We start from the raw sequence: 23,017 nt of genomic DNA on the forward strand, positions 1-23,017 counted from the left end.
GGAAAATTGCAGAAGTGCCCAACGTCTCACTGTAAGATAAAGCAAAATTCTGAAATATGGAGCATAATGGACATCTTGAAAATCACCCAAGTGGCTTAGGGATTGGATCATCACTTCTTTGTAATTCACACTCATGGCCTCATCCATTGAAGAAATGGAAGGGGTTTGTCCCAGGAAGTTTTTCCCCCCTTCTTTGTAAACAGTGTTTGAGGAAAGACCAGATTACCCCAACTTCTACCTTGCTATGTACAGAGAACCATAGAGATGGCCTTGGATAAGGAATTTAACAACGTTAAACAAAGATGAATTAAACTCAGGAAAAGAAAAATGCTTTAGAAAGAACTTTAAAATGACTCTGCCTTGACACTGTTTAGTATAAGGAAGGAAGGAAAATACTGTTAGGCTTTTAAGGATCTTCCAAGCTTTTTGAGGTATGCCAGGACAGAAAACAGATTTAACAGGAACTACTACTAGAACTGCACATAGATACAATTTGGGAGCAGGCAACCACTAATCACCACTACCACCACCATCATCGTAGTTAAACATCTGACTAACTGTCCTAGAGCTGCTTTTTCAAAAAGCAAATGGGCTTTCTTGGTTTTCCTTGAAGACATTTCGCTTCTCATCCCAGAAGCTTCTTCAGTTCTGAACTTCAGAACTCAAGAAGCTTCTTGGATGAGAAGCGAAATGTCTTTAAGGAAAACTAAGAAAGTCCAGTTGCCTTTTGGAAAAAAACAGCTATGGGACATCTATGACTTGGTTGACTGAGAATCTCCATAGACATCTGACAGTGTGTGTCCAACAATAATAATGCCACCTGATTGAGAACTGTCACCTAGAGACAAGGAAGATCAAGGAAGCACTGGAAATAATAAAGCAGCAAATAAGCAAGAAGGTCAGTAAATATGAAGCTTGAATTGCACATTATAGGCAGAATTTCCAATTTCAGTTGAATCAGAAGCACTTCTATCAATCCATCAATGGAGAAAGCGAGCAATGAACCAATGAAGACCTGACAAAGAAGAAACAGTGCAATTCTGGGTGCAAATACGGCCCACCCAAAGAAATCCAAGAATAATGTAGCTTCAATAAAGGACAAGAAGAAAAAAGAAGCTAAAATGAATTAACTTGCAATAAAAACAGAAACAGTGGACAAAAGGTCAAGGAAGATCAAGGATTGGTCAGCACCAGGTGAAGATGAACAGCATGGTTTTTGGTTGAAACATCTGGCTGGTCTACACCTACTCATTGGCAAGCAGTTTAACAATTAACTACAGCAAGGTAAAATTGAAGCTTGGTTAACACCTGGCAAAAACTATCTGATAAGATCTAGCAAATGAGGCATCACAGGCAATTACAGGCCAATTACCTGCTTACCAACAACTTTCAGGTTGCTAACGGATGTGGTAGTGAATGCAATCCAACACTGTTTAGTTGAAAACCAGCTCTTTCCACCTGAGCAAAAAAGAAACTGTTCAAACAGCAGAGGAACAAAAGATCAGTTCCTAAATTATAAGACGATTCTGGGAAATTGCATGAGAAGGAAGACCAACCTGGATGTAGCTTGGATTGCAAGAAGGCATTAGACTCCCTGCGACATGATTCAATAATCAAATGCCTAGAAATAACATGAGACAATAGAAAACATCAGCAGCTTTGGGCAAAGATCAATGGAACAATGGAAGCCAATGTTGCTGATCAATGGTGATAGATTGGAAGAGGTTAATATCAAGAGAGGAATCTTTTAAGGAGACTCACTCTCACCAGTAAAGTTTGTCATTTTCATTTGATTGATTCCTCTGTCAACAATACTGAACCAGTCAGACTATGACTATCAAACATCTGTCAAGTTATTTTACTTCTTTACATGGATGGTCTGAAGCTGTATGGAAAAAATGCCATCTGAAATAGAATCACTGTCTAACCCAAGCTATATTGTAAATATTGTCCAATAGAGTTTGGACTGGACAAATATGCCACCCTTACTATCAACAGGGAAAAAAATAGTGACAACTGAAGATATCAAGATACCCTATAGAAATAACATCAAGAGTGAGGATGAAGTAGATCACTACCAATACCTGGGCATCCTTCACACTGTCAATATCAAGCACACTGAAGTTAAGAAGGAAGTAATGAATCCATCAGAAGAGTGAAGAAGATCTTAAAGACCAAACTCAGATGCAGAAATGCTATGAAAGCGATTAATATCTGGGCAATTCCAATCATTAGATACACAACTGGAATAGTGGAGTGGATGCAAACTGAGCTAGAAACTTGGGTAGGGAGACCTGAAAAATAATGGCAATGAATCTCGCCTTCATTTACATAAGGATGATGACACACTCGATTTACCAAGTAGGTGCATACATAAGGATGATGACACACTCGATTTACCAAGTAGGTGCATATGAAATGTTGCAAGGTCACAAGGTAGCTGAAAAAGAAAACAGGGCATTGGAAGAAAGAAAGAAAGTTTTAAAAAGATGCACTGAAGCTAATATACCACGGAGGCTTACTGAATCTCAAAGAAATCAAATTAGCCTATTAAGAATGAGCCAACAAAGAACAGAATAGAAACATGAGGAGGCAAATTAATATATTGCCAGTGCATAAAAAAACTTAACAAGTCAAGCAGATAACAATAAGACGTTATAATAACTAAGAACAGGAAAGTTGAAAAAAGCATCAGAGGGGCTAAATCTGGCTGCACAAAACCACATCTTAAGAATGATTGCATATAAAACCAGAACTGAAAAGACAGCAATAGACACCAACCCTTCCTCTGCAAAGAATCTGAAGAAACAGTGGATTACTTGGTTACTTGCTGCAAGAGGATCGAACAGTCAGACTACAAACAACAGCCTGACAATTAGCAACAATGGGGCATTGGGATAGCTGCAAGAGATATCACTTGCCTGCAAACAGGAACTGTTGGAACCACAAAATAGACAAAATAATAGAAAACCAAGAAGCTAATGTGCTCTGGGAAATTGTCTAAAATTCAAATAGACAAGCATGCCCCAGGTTTAATAGTTGTGGATAAGAAAAACAAAAGAAAGTCTGGTTAGTGGACAGGAAGAGCAGCCGAATAAGAGAAACAACTGGAAAGAAGCACAAACTACAAAGACCTGCAAATAGAAGTAGAACAACTGTGGCAAAAGAAAGCAACAGTAGTACCCATAGTAATAAGCCCCTTGGGTCCAATTCTAAAACATCTGGAGCATCAACACCATCGGCATTGACAAAATCACCACCAGTCAATTCCAGAGGGCAACTTTACACTTTACATCCATGACAATATCTTAAATTATTAAACAACTGCCTATTCCAGGTCCTTGGGAAGGACTCGTTGTTGTTAGTTGCGAAGTCGTGTCCGACCCATTGCGACCCCATGGACAATGTTCCTCCAGGCCTTCCTGTCCTCTACCATCCCCCAGAGTCCATTTAAACTCACACCGACTGCTTCAGTGACTCCATCCAGCCACCTCATTCTCTGCCGTCCCCTTTGTTAGGAATGAAAGTAACCTAACAGGTATTTGGGTTAGAAATATATAAACCAGGATATACATTTTAATACTGTCTCTTTAAGAGCATGCTAAAAACTGCAATTGGGTGTGGTTACTTAAACGGCCATAAGATGGAGCCAGAAACCTGGGTTGTTTTAGTCTTAGTCTTAATCTCTGAAGAGAGTGTGCCTCAGTCTCTGTTTCCTTCTGTTGGAAAGTATTGCTGTTCCTCCATTTCTTCTAATTGACTGATATTCCTGGATTTAATGTAAGTCTGATACTGAACTGTTTTTGACACTGGACTTTGATATTTGGATTATCCCTGGATTGAAAACTGACTGATTTAACTTGTGAATGACTTTGGATTGCTTGTTTGGACTTTGCTTAACGTTTCTAGAAGTAAAAACCTACATTTACTGTACAGTGTATCTGTGTGCTCTGTGTGTATTATTCCTACACTACTCTCTATACGTCTCCCTGTATGCGCTCATTCTCCTAACGGGGAATTACCTCAACACCCTTCTTCTTCTTTTGTCCTCAATTGTTCCCAGCACTCAAGGATTCATTAGGTGGACAAAAATGCCAAATCCAGTCTAAACATCTGGCTGACTGTGCAAGCCATCACAATAATACCATAATCGATTCATGTTTTGCTAAATGCTGCCATGTTCTTTCTCCAAGACCATCTCTGTAGTTCTCTACCTATGGAATCATGCAAGGGAAAGGGATGTTTGTTTGTTTTTAATTTGCAAGAGATAATTGGCAGATCAGAAACATGCTGTTTTTATTTAAGCAAACACACGGTGTGCAAAACGATGGTCTTCTTGCACAGATACCACGTGCACAGAATTATTTTTATACCGATAGTGCCACAGAACCACATTAGCTGTTTAGTCTGAATTGCACTGATAGTAGCTTCAGCAAACACTTTCAACAGGAGATCTAAAAAGAAGAAACGGCTTTGAAAATTGGGTCAAGGCCAGGCCAAATTGCCATTTGGGTATTCTGCCAATCATCCCTGCCATATATAGATGCTTAAATGCATGGAAAATATCCTCCCCTTTTCCTTGATTTTGACCTCCAAAGAGAAAAAAGTAGACTTTGGGAACAGTTCAATAGTCTCTTCATCAGGAGATGTTCTTGCTGATCTAAATAGGCCTACTGCCTATTCACACTGCCCTAAACCATCATTCAGTCCAAACAGTCAGGAAAATTTTTTCTCAGGCTGATCATGACTAAACACAGGCATATTCATCCACTATGAATAGTGATAGCATAAATTGACCCCAAAGAAATCCAGAAACAACAATAAGCTAGTCTGAATAAGCAAACACCGAAGTTCTAACCATTGATAATGTCCACCCCTTTTTTTTTCCTTTCGCAGAATGTGAAAAATATATGACTATGAAAATACTTTAATATTCTTGGCAGCATAGCTAAGACATTCAAAACTTTTCTGCTATGAACAGCCTTGGATTTTCCTACTTCAGGAAGATAAGAAATACTTCTGTCTTGCAAAACTGGCAAAGCCGCCCTCCCCCCGGGCTTTGAAAATTGGTAATTATAAACACGAGCCCAGAATTAAACATTTCCCCACCTTATTCCCACCTTTCCCTTTTTTGAATTCTGCTTCGAAGAATTTGCAAATTCGGTGGGGGCACTTCCCCCTCCCTTTTAAAAAAATGACAGCAACAATCTTTTGGCACTTCAAGTATGAAATCCTTAGGCACAGTGGGATAAAGTCAGTTTTGCAAGTCCTTCGCCATGCATTCGAAAGAGCTGCTGGAATTCGGCGGGCAGCTGGTGGGATTCTTGCCATTTCGTGGTAAACTTGGTTCCTTTCTTGTCAAAATAGTGGTAGGGAAGATCCTCTCTATTGTTTGGGTTGAAGCCAAAGGGCCAGAACCCATACAGGTGGATTTCATCACAAATAGCGGACGCAAGGGTGTACATCAAGATACCTGTGCTGAGACGCTTGGGGGCCAAATGCTTGTTTTTCCAGTACCTGTAAAATAAGAATCAATACAGTATCATTATTTTGGGGGAAATACTATTTCACATTCATATTATTATTTTTTTAGATTCTTGGATGCTTTGGCGGAGCAGGGCCTTTTTGGTGGTGGCAATTCTCAAAGTTCCTCCACAGAAATATCCACCTATCTCCTAGCTTGTAGTTATTTATTAAATTTATATGCTGCCTGTATCACTATCCCAAGTGACTGGGTAGCTTACAGTAGTATAAAAGATATAAAAACATTAAATATAGATATAAAAACATTAAAAGTGTTAACATTAACAACAAATTATTATTTAATAATAATATTAATTAATATTTAATTAGTATCCTAGTATGGTTTATGTTGATGGCTTATTTAGTATTCATGACTATCACTAAGTGTTGTATCTAATGTTTTATGATGAGTGTATTTTTACAATGACTATGATAATGACCTATCACTATTATTGTATGTACACCGAGAGCTTATGCACCGGAGACAAATTCCTTGTCCAATCACACTTGACCAAACAAAGATATTGTATTGTGTTGTGTTGTCTTCTGTTGTGTTCTGTTCTGTTCTGTTCTGTTCTCTTCCGTTCCACTCCACTCCACTCCACTCCACTCCACTCTGTTCTACCCTACCCTACCCTACCCTACCCTACCCTACTCTATTATGAATATAACATATTTTCAATTACTGGTATGTTGTCAAGATAGTCATGGTGGAAATATGTATGCTGTTATCAACCATTTTTATAGTTTGTCTATTTTGACTGTTTTACTTGATCTTGTTAGACATCGTATTGTGTTGTGTTGTGTTGTATTGTATTGTGTTGTGTTGTGTTGTGTTGTGTTCTGTTCCGTTCTACTCTACTCTATCTACTCTACTCTACTCTACCTTACCCTACCCTACCCTACTCTATTATGAATATAACATATTTTCAATTACCAGTATGTTGTCAAGATAGTCATGGTGGAAATATGTATGCTGTTATCAACCATTTTTATAGTTTGTCTATTTTGACTGTTTTACTTGATCTTGTTAGACATCGTTATGTACTTCTTGTTTTCAATTGTAAAAGTAAATATTAGAATCAGTTCAGTGATTGTTGAACTGAAGAAGTTTCTTGGATGAGAAGCGAAATGCTTTCAAAGGAAAACCCAAGAAAGTCCAGTTGCTGTTTGGCAAAAAGCACCTTTGGGATTATAGTGGTCATCTTTGTTGATCAACATGGATGATCATGGATGATGATCATAACACAGTGGATTCCTCCTTAGTTATTAGCCGATAAGCTATCTGAACAAATCAAAAATTTTCACCTCCGTACTGCACTGGGATGAGCTTTGGGAATTTCATTGCTTCCTAGTCTTTTCAATTTGGAAAGCAGATGTATCAAATTAGTCGATTTTTTCCAATGCTTCTTCATGGTATTCTTTATTGTTGGATGTATTAAAAATGAAGCATTTAATTTTTTAAATTAGTTCCTTCTTGTGTGACACTTTCTATGAGTTGCCTCAGAGGCCCTTTTTCATATGAAGAAGCACAGAATCAATCCAATAAACATAACAAGGCAGAAAGTCAGATGCCATTGGCTTTTTCTGCATTTTTTAAAAAAATTACACACCTACCCTACTTTTTTGGGGCTTATTTACGATGGTTGTTTCTTCTCCAATCTGTTCAGATCCTTCGTAGCTATTTCAGGTAGCCAATGTAAGCCAGAAGCTGTCTTCTACCTGAGTTCACAAACTTCCCACCCTCCCTCTTACAATTGCCATAATTTGAATATCCTTTAGTTACACCAAAAACAATCTAAGCCAGATCAGCACGTAATTTTCTATGGGCTGGCTTGGGGGGAAGGGAGGGGGGAAACAGAATGGATGCCTCGTGTAGCACTCTTCTGGCCAAAACAGGGCATGGGGGGGCCATGTGTGCCCCCCTGTGCCCTATTTTCAGCCTGGACACTTTGCCTACAGCACTTTGCCACACAAAACGGGGCACGGGGGGCTGTGCACGGTCCCCCCGTCCCCGTTTTGGTTGGCAAAGTGCTGCAGAGGGCCATCCAGGCCAAAGAGGGGGAACAGGGGAGCCAGACGCGATCCTCCCTGCGTGGCCCTCCCATGCTCCATTTTGGCTGCCAGAGGCATGGTCCTTTGCTATTTCCAGGCTGGCCCTGTGGGCCAGATTTAAGCACCTCGCGGGCTGGATCTGGCCCGTGGGCATTGAGTTTGACACTCCTGATCTAAGCAAACAGCACCAAAAAGTGAATGATGCACAACAGCAAATCGCACCTGTTAACATGTTGCATTATATTTCCTGGCCAAGCCAGCTGGACTTTTAATTGTCCTCGATGCTCAATAAAGAAATCTACCAAAGTTCTGGTAATAGTGGCTGACGTATGGAAGAAAAAAGCTGGAATCCAGAGAATAGCTCCATCCAGCTTCTTCAAGCTTAGAAAAAAGTTATTGCGATCTTGAATGGTCAACAGGTTGTTGTAATACTTCTCCAGAATGCTCGGGTTAAAAGTGGTGATGTTGGTTTTCCTTCCCACGTCTTTCTGGAATGCTTCGGTGGGTGCAAAATTGCAACGAAAAACAAAATCGTACTTGTCTATTTCCTGCCCACACTGGCTGCCAAGAAGAATCCCGCTGTTGCCCACGACAGCGCAAATGTTGTAGTGCTTGTTCTGAATCGGAGAGACATCCGGAAGCAAAAAACGGAAGCTATTGCTAATGGAAAAGACGTACTTATGGCTGGAATAGTCGTAATGCATCAGCTGTCCAATCCGTACCATGTTCTTTGTCAAAGAAAAGTTTCTGATCACGTCAACATGCTGAAGGATTTCTCGTCTAAAAATAATAACAGAGAAACAATGACAATGAATGGTCTCAAACATCCGGTTGTTGGCCTTGTTTTAATTTTAAAAAAAGACACAGGGATCTCAAACCTTTCATATACAGGCAGTCCTTGGCTTAGACCACAACTGAGCCCAAAATTTCTGTTGCTAAGGGAGACAGTTTTTAAGTGAATTTTGCCCCATTTTATGACCTTTCTTGCCACAGTTGTTAAGTGAATCACTGCAGTTGTTAAATTAATTACATAATTGTTAAGTGCATCTGTGATGCCCCAAAGGGGCATGGCACAAAGGCAACACAATCAGATAATCAGTAGGAATCCCTTTATTAGCTCCAACTTTGCCCCCAGTGTCCTGGTTACCTTCTGGCTGGAGAAAAACTCTCCCTTTGGCTGCAGAGAATCAAGTCCAAAATGTGGTCAACAAAAACTGTAACTATAAGTCCAATCAAGGCAAGATGAGATAATTAGTCTGGCAAGGCAGGAGAAGAAATTCCAGACGTGAAGGCACGGAAATAACTCAACACGGTTGGGAGGATGCCAGGAACGCAGATGAGCAAAGTCAGTACAAGATAAACTCACGTTTGTTCCCAGCAGACGCTGCACTCAGCATGCATTTCTTTTAAACTCTGTTCCCAGTTGTGGCTAATGAAAGGAATCAGGGCCCTTTCCTCCCCCATTAACCACACAACCCACATTGCTCCCTTCTCCGTTTCTCCCTGTGTGCCCTAGGATGAAGACGGGGTGAGCCTGCATCTTCCTCTGAACTCCCTCTCCATTGTTCTACCTCTTCCCTGCTCTACCCAGGCAGACTTTGCCCTTCCCCAGCCTCCTCCATAGCCAACGGAGCCACACTCCCACTCCCTGTCAGTTGTTCGTCTTCCTCCTCGGATTCAGACTCCAACAGGGGCATGACAGAATCTGGCTTCCCCATTGACTTTTGCTTGTCTAAAGATTGAAAAAGGAGATCACATGACCCCAGAACATTGCAATTGTCATAAATATGAGTCAATTACCATGCACCTGAATTTTGATCATGTGACCATGGGGATACTTCAATGGTTGTAAGTGTGAAAAATGGTCATGTCACTTTTTCAGTGCTGTTGTAAGTTTGAACTGTCACTAAACAAACTTTTGTAAATCAAGGATTACTTGCATTACATCCAATGGATGGGTGGATGTGGTTGTTCTTTTTGAAAATGCATAAACTTTTAACATAACGTGTATTTGTATTTTTTTAATACATGAATCAATCATTGATAGGAAGGACTCAAAGTTGGGGACCTTGGTTTTGTGTTTAATTACATTTCAGCTTGATTCTAATTATTCCATTTTATTCTCTCCTGATGAAACAAATAAAACCTGTTCATTCAACTTGGGGTATCCATTCTAATTCCTTGAATAGAGGGCCAGACCCCCCAAACCCTCACCCCTCTCTCTGTATATGTGTGTGTGTGTGTGTGTGTGTATTGTGTCCGTCTGGACAAATCAATGTATCAATATATATTCATAGATTTCATAGGCTTTGCTCACACAAGATGAAGCCAAAAGCACTAGCCTGAAGATGGTGTGGGACCTCGTCGAAACATGTGTGTGTGTGTCAACAACTGTACAGTCAATCCAAATTCCTACAGCAAATCTGAAAATGTCATTTATTTAGTATTGCTTGTATAATTTCAATTAAAAATTAAAAATAAATATTATTGATACAAATGCACATTTAAAGACATTGAGAAAAATTAGCAAGGAGGACTCCTCCCCACCAAGAAGCTATCAAGAAGCTACGCAGATGGATAACTAACAAGTCTAAAATAACCAGCAGATCTAAAATCTAAAATGGTGAATATATTTTAATATATCTAGAGCGGCACAATGGCAAAGTGGTTAGAATGCAGTACTACAGGCTACTTCTGCTGATTGCCAGCTGCCTGCAATTTGGCAGTTTGAATTTCACCAGGCTCAAGATTGTCTCAGCTTTCCCTCCTTCCGAGGTGGGTAAAAAGAGGAGCCAGATTGTTGGGGGCAATAGGCTGACTCTGTAAACTGCTTAGAGAGGGCTGTAAAGTCTAAGGTTATTGCTATTGCTATATATTAAATAAATAAATTATAGAATCCAAATTTGAGAAGTATTATAGCACATTTCCGGTTCTGACCTAGGCTTCACAAAATCACAAAGCAGACTCCTGGTTCCGACAAAAACCTCTTTTATTTAGGCTAATGTGAATTCCTCTCATTCACATCCAGCAAAGTCCTGGCAAACAGTCTTTCAAGAGTGATTTACAATCACAGACCTTATCAGGCTTGGAGAGTTGCCAGGCCGATAGCTTCCAAGCACAAGCGAAAATATTTGGCAAGGAGTCAGGAACAAATCTAAATGAATGAACTAATTGTCTCCTGCAAAAACCACTCCCCTTTTGCTCCTCTTTATTCCCTATGGGAGGGGGGCCATTCATTGTCCACCTGTGCCTTTACTCCTGAGTCGACCCTTGTTCCTCAACTGCTCCCTTCTTCTGGCATCTCTGCACATGCGCACATTGGAAACAGGCTCCAGCTGTTCTTCTGCCCCACTGATCTCTGCCTCTAAAAACAGCTGACAACTGTCAGACGGCCCTGGGCCCATCTCTGCCTCTGACACAGAGCACTTGTCAGAGCCTTCCCCAAACTCCAGGACTGGCCCATGTTCCTCCCCAACCTCCTCACTGTCCAAGTCTGCCACCAGCTCTATTGGCGGGCCACAACATTTCCATGCATAAAATCATAGCACAGAAATGGTTTCCAAATAAGACTGAATAGTAACCTTTTAGATATCAAGTTATTCTAGGCATTGAAATATATCCAATAGTTTAATTACCATTCTATACAGGGGATTAGATATTTTTTTCCAGTGAAAAGTGTATAAAATCCTTGCAGTTATCTTATACAATGCAGTTATCTTATACAATACTTTTTTGGGGAGGGAGGGAACCGATCACATAATTCATTCATTTTTCTGAAAAAGAGTGACATAGATTGGATCTATGTTTTTAATCTTCTTTTATTCTCCCCAAAGTAAGCATAGATCTGGATAAGGAAATGACCATAATATTAGGGATGAACCTATTGATTTCCTAAAAGAGGCTTTATTGGGTTTACCTCAAAGTGGACTCAAAGGGTGCAATCTGGTATCAAGAGACTCAGTTGTTCTGACCTTGTTGGACTCAAGTCCAAAGCCAACACAGTAAAATCTAATTGAGTCCAATTCTTTATTTGCTTATACCTAACAGACTGGCTCTTGCCAGGCTAAAGTTATAACCATCTAACCTGCGTTCTTAGTTTTTGAATTTCTTCTTCTTTTTCATTATACAATTGCTTCCAACTTTAAAAAAATACTGCCACAGATGTTCCTCATTGTCTTTCATTCATTTGCATTCCTATTCAAATTAATGGTATGCTTAATTAAATAAGTGTATCAGGTTAAATTGCAAAATACCTTTAGTTATCGGCACATGATTTGTCTTCTAAATATTGCCTAATTGCACATCACTTAACAACGATGCAGCAATTTAAATATCACATCCTGATTTATAACCCAATATAAGTTCTGTGTTACCATGAAAGAAGATCTAACTTTGGCTATTTATTGAGATGCTGTATCTTGAGGAATGATTATTCTATCTATGGATATCATTTAATTTATCAGACTGTTATCTTGGTTTAGAACAGCTCTTATTTTACTTTTCATTCAAAAGTGCACATCTCATTTCTCAAAAGTGCTCATCTTGGAGGCACTAGTTAAAGACAGTTTTATATGTTATAACTGTGGATTTTAGAGCTGTGTACAAGGTGAGAAGACAGGACTTCCAATCATCCATGGTTGGATAGGGCTGGTTCTAAGATTATGAAGGCTCTTAGTCATGGTAATTTAAGTTCCTACCCACAAGATGAAAAAAAGAATAGAAGGAATTAGAAAAGTGAAGTTTATCTTAGACTCTATGACAGGGGTCCCAAAAGTTGGCAACTTTAAGACTTGTGGACTTAGCTGGCTGGAGAATTCTGGGAATTGAAGTCCACAAGTCTTAAAGTTGCCAAGTTTGGAGACCTCTGCTCTATGATCTTCTTGGACGCTGAAGGCTAGGTGGAAGTGATTCCATTGGCAGGCCAATGAGGTCTGCTGGCCTTTATGCCCAGGCAAATAGACAAGATTTCCACTTTCTGGAGCTGTCTCTGGTGCTGAACGAAGGCCGGAAAGATACATTTATTTCTCAATGTATTTCAGTTCGTAACCAACTGATTTCTAATGACTCTGGGTGATTTACAGGATAAAAGAATACAGCAATAAAAACAGCACAACCATAGAAGAGGTGAAGGAGGCAGAACTAGATGAAATTTTCTTGATTATCCTTTCCCTTTCTCTCCTCACTGACTGTAATGCAGACAGTGAGCTCTTTCACTTCTCTTCCCACAAGTGGTTTAATGCCATCAAATGCAGGGGTGTCAAACTCAAGGCCCGGGGGCCAGATCTGGCCCACCGGCCCACCCTGAAAACAGTTAAGGACTGGCCCGTGGTGTCTATGCCTGGGAAAAGAGAGCTCAGGAGGGCCTCAAGCAGCCCTCCCGGGCTCTGTTTTGGACTGTGATGACCTCCTGCAACCCTCTGCCACGCAGCCTCCCTGAGCTCCATTTTCACATAGGGTTGCAGGATGTGGTCAGGGTGTATGTGGCCAGGGTGGGCATGGCCAGCTCGATGTCACTCATTGAGGATCTGTTTTCGGCCACGACAGCCCTCCTGGGCTCCATTTTCAGCCATGACAGCCTCTTGCTGCCTTCTGCCAGTAAAAATGGGGCTCGGGGAGGCTGCATTGAGGAGAGTTGTAGGAGGCTGTTGCAGCCCAAATCAGAGCCCAGAAGGGCTGTCATGGCTGAAAACAAAGCCTCAATGAGTGACATTGAGCTGGCCATGCCCACTCTGGCCACACTCACCCTGGCCACATCCACCCGCCCCCCCCGAGGTCAAACACAACCCTGATGCGGCCCTCAATGAAATCAAGTTTGATACCCCTGATCTAATAGGGACGTCGAGCACCATAGTTCCTTGATGCCTGAGTTGTGCTATACAATTCCAACAGGCGGACACCAGTGCCTTGATGTCAGTCTGCCTCTGGGAACTTCCAGTGAAATCACTGAACTGCTTGGCATTGCCATCTTGCCAATTTGTAATTAATCCAAAGAAGAAAAAGATTACTTTTAGGACCTCTGCAATGCCCTGATTCAACCAAGAATATAAAGTATGTATGTGCAGGACTGGAAACTTCTATCAGCTCTATTTCTGCCATTGCTTAGGCATGGCTAGGTGGGCATGGCCATGTGATTGGGTAGGTGTGACTTTTTTGCAGCACCACCCCTACCCCATTTTGGGGCCTTCCTGGCCTCAGGGAAGCCTCCTGGGTGAAGCAGTAAGAAGCGAGGGGAATTTGTGAGGTAAAAAAAATACCTTAAGAAGTGAATGGGCGGGTGAGCATGGGGCAGATGGGGTGAATGAGCATCGGGCATCGGGTGGGCGGGACAACCGAGTGAGTGGCAACTGGGCAACCAGGTAACCAGGTTGGGGGCGTCGCCAGCCAGAAGTTACTATCGGTTCGGGGACTCACGCCAAATCCTTGCTACCGGTTCGGCTGAACCAGTGCAAACCGGCTGAATACCACCACTGGTTAAGTCCAATAGAATTGGATTTACCTGATATAATGCAATTATAATATTGGAATTGTCCTGCAAATTGAGAATTTTAGATCCTGGAGCTTTTTCTGTTTCTGGGAGAAGGATAGTTTTCAACTCCAAAAAAGAAAAAAGAAAAACAATTTATGTTTGTGTGTGTATTTACTGATATATTTTTTTAAGAGTGTAGTCCCTGGCTGCAAAAAAGGTTACTCACCTTTGCATTAAGTAAACGACAGTTGCTTGTCAAGTTTACTGGGGGAACATTTTGACTGAGAAGTAAGTAAATCTAGATTTGTTCCAGTTAAAACCTAACATTTTGTCCTTGCCATTACTAAGGCATTCTCTTTTTGGCTGTAACCCCATTGTAGAAAATTGTTTCACATGAATGTTAATATTATGATTCTTTACGTTTAAGGTAATTCTCACATTAGAAAGACAATATTATATGGAATTGATAATAGGAAATGCTTCAAACATTTCCATTTTAGCCTAATAATTTAACTGTCTAGCCTTATTTTGTAGATACATATTTCCTCTTTCAGTAACAATAGCAGTAGCAGTTAGATTTATATACCACTTCATAGTGCTTTACAGCCTTCTCTAAGCAGTTTCCAGAATCAGTATATTGCCTCCAACAATCTGGGCCCTCATATTACTATCCTCAGAAGGATGGAAGGCTGAGTCAACCTTGAGATGATAAGGAATCGAACTATTGAACTGCTGGCAGCTGGCAGTCTACAGAAGTAGCCTGCAGTATTGCATTCTAACCACTGCACCATCATGGCTCTATCTTCAGCTTCCCTGGTGCTCACAACTTAACAATAGCAATAGCATTTAGATGTATATACTGGCCCATAGTGCTTTAGAGTTCTCCCTGGGCAATTTACAATGTCATTATTTGCATATTGATCCCAACAATCTGGCTCCTCATTTTACCAACCTTGGGAAGATTGGAAAACCGAGTCAACCTTGAGTCCCATCAGGATCAAACTCCAAGCTGTCGGCAGAATTTGCCTGCAATACTGCACTTAATCTATTGTGCCACCAGTGCTCACTTTGCTAAAGTAGAACTGATCCAGAATGAATTAAAGTCTTCTTCATTCTGATGCTTGAAGAAGTGGTGGACTGGAGATGAACAGAAGCTGGAAACCAATAAGCTGCATTGCCCCAGGATGAAAAAAAAGTTGTTTTTAAGGACAACTGGTAGACTGCACATGGCACAGAGTTCCTGTCTGATGAACATTCAGTACAAGCAGGCTGATGTGCTTGTATTGATTTTTGATTTGCATGTACAACATAATAACTCAATTGGAATACAGGAACCAGTGTTATCCTAGGTCAGTATTGTTTTACACTGACTAAAGTGGTTTTTTTCAGTTTTTCAGGAAGGATTCCGCCCTGCCCTCCTTCCTGGACCTGTCAAGAGTTCATATTCACATATTTTACCATTAAACTACATCAGTCCCCCATCTCAATGTTTCAGTTTTCAGATCCTCACAATACTACCTGGATTAATGAAAAGAAGTCATGATAACTACGGTTACTGTAACAATGCTTTTATAATCTATATATATATAAGCGAAATACCACTCACACATCATCACACAATCTCCAGAACCGTAAAGCCTACAAACTTGAAATTTGGCACGTATGTTCCTCTTGACTTCTAGGTGCTCACTAAGAAAGGAATGTTTGAAATGATCATCAGACTATCAGAGTATTTCCTATTATTATTATTATTATTGTTGTTGTTATTATTGTTGTTGTTGTTGTTATCACACTCTGATGCTAAGGAGTTCTACTCCCCCTCCTCACCTGAAAATAAATCTCTTCCAAATGCAAAATACAAGCAGAGCAGAGGAGTTTCAGTTTCAGTTTCACATCAGCAAGCAGCTCTAGTACAGAACAGTTGAGCTAAGCCATGCTCAGGCTCCTTGCTGTCTCCTTGCTCACACAGCAAATACCGTTTCAGTTTCCAAACATCCCTAAACTCTCTCACACACTGACAGGACGCTAGCCAGATGAATACCAATAGATGCTGGTAGGCAGAGGCAGAAATTTTTTCCCTTATTTTCCTCCCCCAAAACTAAACCTGACCACATAGTTCCTGACCACATAGCTAGTTAATTTATAATTATAAAAGCGGTATATTAGTCTAAGTGCTATTGCTATAATTAATTTAACTAGTGCTTTCTTTACTTCATTCTCCTCTGCTTTTTTCATTATTGATGTTTAATCAAACTTTTACTTCTGATATAGAACAACTAAATAAGTATAGCAGGGGTCCCCAACTCCTGGACCACGGACCAGCACTGGGCTGAAGCCAGCCAGAAACTGGCTGTGCACACGAGTGAAGCCCCATATGCTCACATATGGGATCCAGACAGCACATGAAACCATGTCCCCCCCAGTCTGTGGAAAAAACAGCCCTCTGTGGAACCAGTCCCTGGTGCTCAAAACTTTGGGGGTCCGCTGAAGTAGAGTATTTCTCTATATCAATAATATTAAGACATGTCATAGCAAAAATAACGTAGCTTGTGTGGGAAAGTCCCAAAGGTGCTGTCATGCCCTTGGTAGAGTCAGACTCTGAGGGAGAGGAGGAACAGCTGACAGGGAGTGGAGGTGTGGTTCCGGGGGTTGTGGAGGAGGCTGGAAAAGGGCAGAGGCCAGCTGGGCAGTCAGAGGAAGAACCAGGCCCATTCCCTCTGCATCCTAGGACACGCAGGGAGGAACGGAGAAGGCAACAACTTGGCTTATGAGAGAGAAAATGGCCATGATCCTCCTCATTGGTTGCAGCTGGGGAGACTAGTATATAAGAGAGACTAGTGTATAAGAGTTGCCAGAAGCAATGCGTGTCTTATTTTGGGCTGAAGTTATCTTGGTTGGCATCCTTCCAACAGGAAGGATGCCTTGTTATCTCCTTGAATTTGGTAATTACTTATCCTGGTCCATTGTGGAAATTTCATCATTGTAGTTTGTTTGGTTTTTTAATTCACCTCTATCTGTTCATTAAGTTTGGACTGTATTGCTTTCTTTTGAAGACTATTTTTGAGTACGTTTTATCTCCAACTGAGTATTGGAGACATTAAAGGACATTTATTTATGTTTTGAATTTTGTTACGTTTGTGTTACACTCCAGGTTATCCCAGGTGCTTTTTCAAGAGGCAGTCCAGTTGTCTCTTGAAAAAGCACCTTTGGGACAACCATGACCTGGATGACTGAGAATCTCCAAAGACACTGTGTGGTAAAGGATTCCTTAAATATGATATCTGGTTTCATTGGAGGTTTTTAAGAAGAGATGGGAGAGCAATTTCTGTGGAATTTCTGTGAAATGGGGTGGAGGGGCAACGCAGCATCCTCCCCTGCACCTCATTTTTTGCCTTCTGGGATCAGGGAAGCCTCCTGGGTGAAGCAATACAACAGTGAGGTAGGGGATCAGCTGTGCCACGCGATTTAGATTAGCTAGAAAGCAAGAAATCCGGCGATTTCCTGCTTTCTAGCTAATCTAAATTGTGTGGCACAGCTGATCTTCAAAAAACAATTGATCAGTGGGGGAGAAAAAGGAAATACCTTGATCTTCAGAGAGAACCAGTTCACTCCCCACTGATCTGCGGAGCTACTGGTTCGCCCGAACTGGGACGAACTGGTAGAATCCCACCCCTGTTCCCAACCCTCAGAAGCAGAGTGTCAGCTTTCAAGACTCCTTTCCTTTCTCTTGCATCTTTCAGCTGCCATAGTAATGAGGGGAGGGGAAATAATTGGGCTTTGTGGGTGTGGGAAATGCGGTGGAGGTTTTGAAGAATGAACTGTATAACTTGGGGAAAAAACTTTATTATTTATGCTTATTTGCTTGCTTACTGTGCAACTGCGAGTTTTTATCAAAATAGGCCAAGGTCAACGGCCCAGATGTCTGCATCACTACCTGAAGATGCCCCACACGACATTATACACATCTTCGATTGGATGGACTGTTTGAGCTATTGTGGGTGGGAACGTTGCCATCACTTTGTATATGTGTTTTTCACGCGTAATTCCTCAGATCTAGAATTACTTTGATGCTACCACTTGATTTCCAGTAAAAGTCCCTTTTCTCTATGACAATGGAGTCTAAGAGTGTCTTTCTTGGATTTTGAATGGAGCACCACCTGACACAGAGTCAATGGGACAACCTCTATTCGCTTCATGACCAAATGATTCATTTAACAACTGCAGAGATTGACTGAACAATTGTGGCAAGAAAGGTTGTAAAACAGAGCAAAACTCATTGAATAATGGTCTTGCTTAGCAATAGAAGTTTTGGGATCAAGTTGTGGTCCAAAGTTGAAGGTTACCTGTATTTTAACATTGCTCCTTTAAAGGCAATTGAACATGTTGTTGTTTCTTTATAATTGTTTAAAGATTGGCTTTTAATGAATTGTTACATGCATGTTTTATGAAAAAAGGACTAGGGCTGATACAATAGCAGTGTTCCAATATCTAAGGGGCTGCCACAAAGAAGAGAGGGTTCAAGCTATTCTCCAAAGTACCTGAAGGCAGGACAAGAAACAATGGATGAAAACTAATCAAAGAGAGAAACAACCTAGAATTAAGGAGAAACTTCCTGACAGTAAGGACAATTAACCAGCTTTCCTCTAGAAGTTGTGAGTGCTTCATAAGGTTTTAAAGAAGAGATTGGACAGTCACTTGCTAAAATAGTATAGGGTCTCCCGCTTGAGCCAGTGGGGTTGGACTAGAAGACCTCCAAGGTCCCTTTCAACTCTATTCTGATTGATTGATTGATTGAATCCAATCATGTTTGCTTACACACAGAACTACAAAGTTGTATCAACCTGAATAAATTGAATTGATTTCACTAGACTGAATCCAGATACAGATAATTATTTGAAAGATGCTCTGTTCTGTAAGTCACAGAAAGATGGAATACTGTAGATATCCTACTTATATATAAGGATACAAGAATGGATAATTCACCTGTTCCAAGTATTTTCTGGATTGCAAAGATGGATTATTGAAGTCCAGACTTGCAAACAATTGATTGGAGGGGATGAATTATGGAATGTGGCCCAAGTTAGATTAAAAGTACTGTTTCCACAATTTCTTTTACAATAACATTTTAGCTAAGATGTTATAGTATTTTCTTTAAGAAACACTTTTCTTCATGCCTAGCATACCGCAAGACCACTTTACCTTGTAATCAAGAAGCCAATGTAATTTTCAAACTCTGCTGGACGGTGAATGAAATGTAGTTTTGATTGGAACTGCAATTTGATTGCTACACAATTTTGAGGAAACCTTTTCAATAAAATAATAACATCTTCTGTTCAGGAGGCAAGAAAGAACTTGGAAAAAGGAATTCCTCCTGGCTTTTGCAGTCCCCTCGGCCTTAAACGGCTTGAAGAATAATGGAGCTGAAGTCCTGAAGTGAGTCTTTCCAGTATCATAACTTGGCCTCTTGAGCAATATTTGTGTGTTTATCTTTTGCAGACACTGAACTCTTTAATATTCTATTTGGGGAACATTGAGAATATTAAATTTTTCCCTAAAGTAAACAAGGTTAATAAAAATGCCATTCGAGTTTGCATTTGCTCATCGTAAGTAAACAACCTGGTTTTGATATAATTACTTATTTCATCTTCCTTTTGGTACTGAAGTGTACAACTTGTTCCTACCCTAAAATTCTGCGATCTGGCTCGAGAGCCTTTCTAAAAGTTGAGACCACATTGCTTTTAAATGAGATAGAGGGGTAAACATTTTTAGAAGAACTGAAGTGGTAGTGCTACAGTGTAGTGCGATACTACAATATATATATACTGGTAGTTCTTCATTGAAAAGTAAAAGAAGCACTTAGATCTAGTAGCACAATAGCTGTATTATTGTGTTTAATGAACCCAAGTTGAATTTAGTGTATTGTTGTGGTTGAGCTTCAATCTCAACAATACACAAGCACACAATAGACTGTCTTTAACTTTTAACTTTAGACTTTAACCTTAGACTGTCTACTATTGACCTCACTGCTTTCCTAAGAGGTCTGTGGGGGGCGTGCATAAGCGCACCAATGTGCCTACCATCCCTGTCCTATTGTTTCTTTTTATTTTTCTTATATGTATCCATTTCATGTATTCATAACTATGTTTATACTTATACCTGTTATCTTATAATCACTTGACAACATAAAATAAATAAATAAAATAAATAAAATAAAATAGATACAAACTCAGGGTAAACCGCACAAAACTTAATTGCAGAAAATATGACTTCAGCAACAGAGTGATCAATGCCTAGAATGCTCTACCTGATTCTGTGGTTTCTTCCACTAATCCCAAACACTTTAACCTCAGACTGTCTACTGTTGACCTCACCCCATTCCTAAGAGGTCTGTAAAGGGCGTGCATAACTGTCCCTGTCTTAATGTTCCCTTTTATTCGTATCTATTTCATGTATTAATGATCATGTTTATACTTAGATATATTATGAAATGCATGTTTGACAAAATAAATAAATAAAAATAAATAGTGTAAGCATTGAAATATGTAGTTTGTTTTTTTCCCTATATAGGAATATTGAATTGAAATAGGAAATATCTCCTTATTTCTAGGTTGGATCAAAGAGAGAACTAATCTAGAATTAAGGAGAAATGACCTATTTGTGAGAACAATTAATCAGTGGAATGGTTTGCTTCCTGAAATTGGACTAACATTTGTCTGGAGTGGTATATGGTCTCCTGATTTCAAGCAAGGGGTTGGACTAGAAGATCTCAAAGGTCCCTCCCAACTCTGTTGTTCTTTATTTCTGTCTGCTTTCATTCATATCTTGGTCTTATCTCACTTTCAGTGGATGCTCTAACAGTTATCAAAAATCAAGTGTATCTGTTGGTCCATTAAAAGTTGTACAGATCTTAAAGAGTATAGAAATGTAGCTGTGAGATGGAAAAATATATGCTAAATCTGACATCAACATTACTCTTAAAATCTGTATTAGCATAGATTCTTCAATTTCTCCTCTAACACCCAAGCCATCTTCCCTCGTGTCTTGAGATGCCTTTTGTGCATGTGTGGGAGGTAAGAGTTGCCCATGTTTTGAGTTGTCTTCCACCACAGCATGGAGTATGGCAGAACAACATATGTAATATGATGGTCCAACAAAAGACTGTTACAAAAAGTTATCCCCATTTTTTAAAAAGGAAATCTATATGAGATATTAAAAATGTATCATTTTAAAACAATTTTGGAGGTTGTGCACAAGATGTAGGACTTTTATTTTTATTTTTGCTGGATGCTGAATATTGATATCACACAGTTTTTCCCAGGGTGGGGGAAATAAATATGGGTGGGAAAATATTTGGCTGGGGTGGAATGAAGAAATATCAAGAATCCCTGTTCTTGCACCTCTTCCCAATTACCAGTTCAAGACTATCTTACATTATAGATCAGGGGTGTCAAACTCAAGGCCTGTGGGCTGAATCTGGCCCACGGGCAGTGGTGGGATTCAAATATATTTACTACTGGTTTTGTGGGTGTGGCTTTGTGGGTGTGGCATAGCTTTGTGGGCGTGGCAGGGGAAGGGTCCTGTAAAATCTCCATTCCTTCCCCACTCCAGGGGGAAAGATACTGCAAAATTCCCATTCCCTCTGCACCCCACTAACCTGCTTTCCAGCTCCATTCTCCTGTGCAGGACCACAAAAGAAGACCCAGCCGATCAGCTGGGACTTGGGAGGCAGAGAATAGATGGGGACGGGGCCAGTATTTGCTGGTTCTCCAAACTACCAGTTCTCCAGAACTGGTCAGAACCTGCTGAACACCACCTCTGCCTATGGGGTGCTTAGATCTGGCCCATGGGGCTACCCTGGAAACAGCAAAGGGCCAGCCCGGTTCCTCTGCCAGTGAAAATGGAGCTTGCAAGGGCCAAAGGTGGGCCACAGAGGATCTTGTGAGGGCCATGGAACTCGTGAGCCCATTTTGCTGGCAGAAAACTGAGGTCACCACAGGGGCCCCTGACACGAGTGATGTCAAACTGGCCATGCCCACCCCAGTCCCCTGAGGTCAAACGCAACCTTGATGCAGCCCTCAATGGAATTGAGTTTGACAGCCCTGTTATAGATATAGTTCCAGATACAAATCCATGGCTCAGAAATAATTATAATCTTATTCTCTCTCCCTCTCCCTCTTTCTCTCTCTCCCTCCCTCCCCCTCTCTGTCTTCTCTCTCTCTCTCATATTTTTGGAGACTCCCAAGGGAAATTCCTTGCCTTTTCTAGGCAAGGTTTTTCTAAAGTGATTTGTCATTGCCTCCTTCCTACACTTCTCTTTTAGAAAATTAGCTTCGTCTAGTGGCTAAGGCACTAGGCTAGAAACCAGGAGACTGTAAGTTCTAGTCCTGCCTTAGCCACAAAACCACCTGGGTTGCCCCCTCTCTCTCTCTCTCTCTCCTCTTGGGTTAGGGTTAGGGTTAGGGTTAGGGTCAGCCCTTGGAAAGAGACAATAGCCAACCACTTCTGAAAAAACTTTGCCAAGAAAACTGCAGGGACATTTCCAGGCAGTCTCCATGAATCGGACACAACTGACTGAACAGCATAAATAAATGCTGTAGTTTATGGGATGGCATGCACTCAGTTTGGTCTATCAACATTTCAGAGCTAACAAATTCAGGAGTTAAATCTGTCTTTCCCTCCTCCCATAAAATTAGCAATTTTTCAGTTGGAATCTAGAGTTTGGTGCTTTTGTAGTTTTAGGTATACGTTAAAAACCTGACTTAAAAATTCCCAGGAAAATTTGAAATGCCATATGGAATTCTTCCTGGGACGAATGAAGGCAAATATATATGACCCTGATAATTGGATTGGATAATTGGATCTTGATAATGTTGCAGGATCCAAACTGGGTTGGCCACTAGGACCAGAGGTTTAGTTCTTTGAGCTTTCAGGCTTGTACTGATGTCCATCCTCAGGTAACTTCTCTGTCAGAAT

The 23,017-nt window shown here is 40.6% G+C and overlaps 1 protein-coding gene and 1 long non-coding RNA gene across 2 annotated transcripts in view; one reads left to right on the plus strand and one right to left on the minus strand.

Annotated features, from left to right (window-relative positions):
- The first annotated feature begins 422 nt into the window (after nucleotides 1-422).
- LOC148132602 (uncharacterized) lies at nucleotides 423-2,895 on the plus strand. Its single transcript, XR_015748271.1, has 2 exons — nucleotides 423-2,365; nucleotides 2,408-2,895. It is a non-coding gene; the product is annotated as an uncharacterized LOC148132602 (long non-coding RNA).
- The window catches only part of ST8SIA3 (ST8 alpha-N-acetyl-neuraminide alpha-2,8-sialyltransferase 3), a 28,206-nt gene continuing 7,552 nt past the window's right edge, over nucleotides 2,364-23,017 (minus strand). Inside the window, exons 3-4 of the mRNA XM_087958588.1 lie at nucleotides 7,801-8,358; nucleotides 2,364-5,517 (exon numbers count right to left, since the gene is read on the minus strand). Coding sequence (XP_087814714.1) covers nucleotides 5,235-5,517; nucleotides 7,801-8,358 — 841 coding nt within the window. The 3' untranslated portion in view covers nucleotides 2,364-5,234. The remainder of the gene's footprint in view (nucleotides 5,518-7,800; nucleotides 8,359-23,017) is intronic.

This window comes from Notechis scutatus, chromosome 2 (genome assembly GCF_049901735.1).
Source record: "Notechis scutatus isolate UNSWTSFEM ecotype Mainland chromosome 2, rNotScu1.2, whole genome shotgun sequence".
NCBI lineage: Eukaryota > Metazoa > Chordata > Lepidosauria > Squamata > Elapidae > Notechis > Notechis scutatus.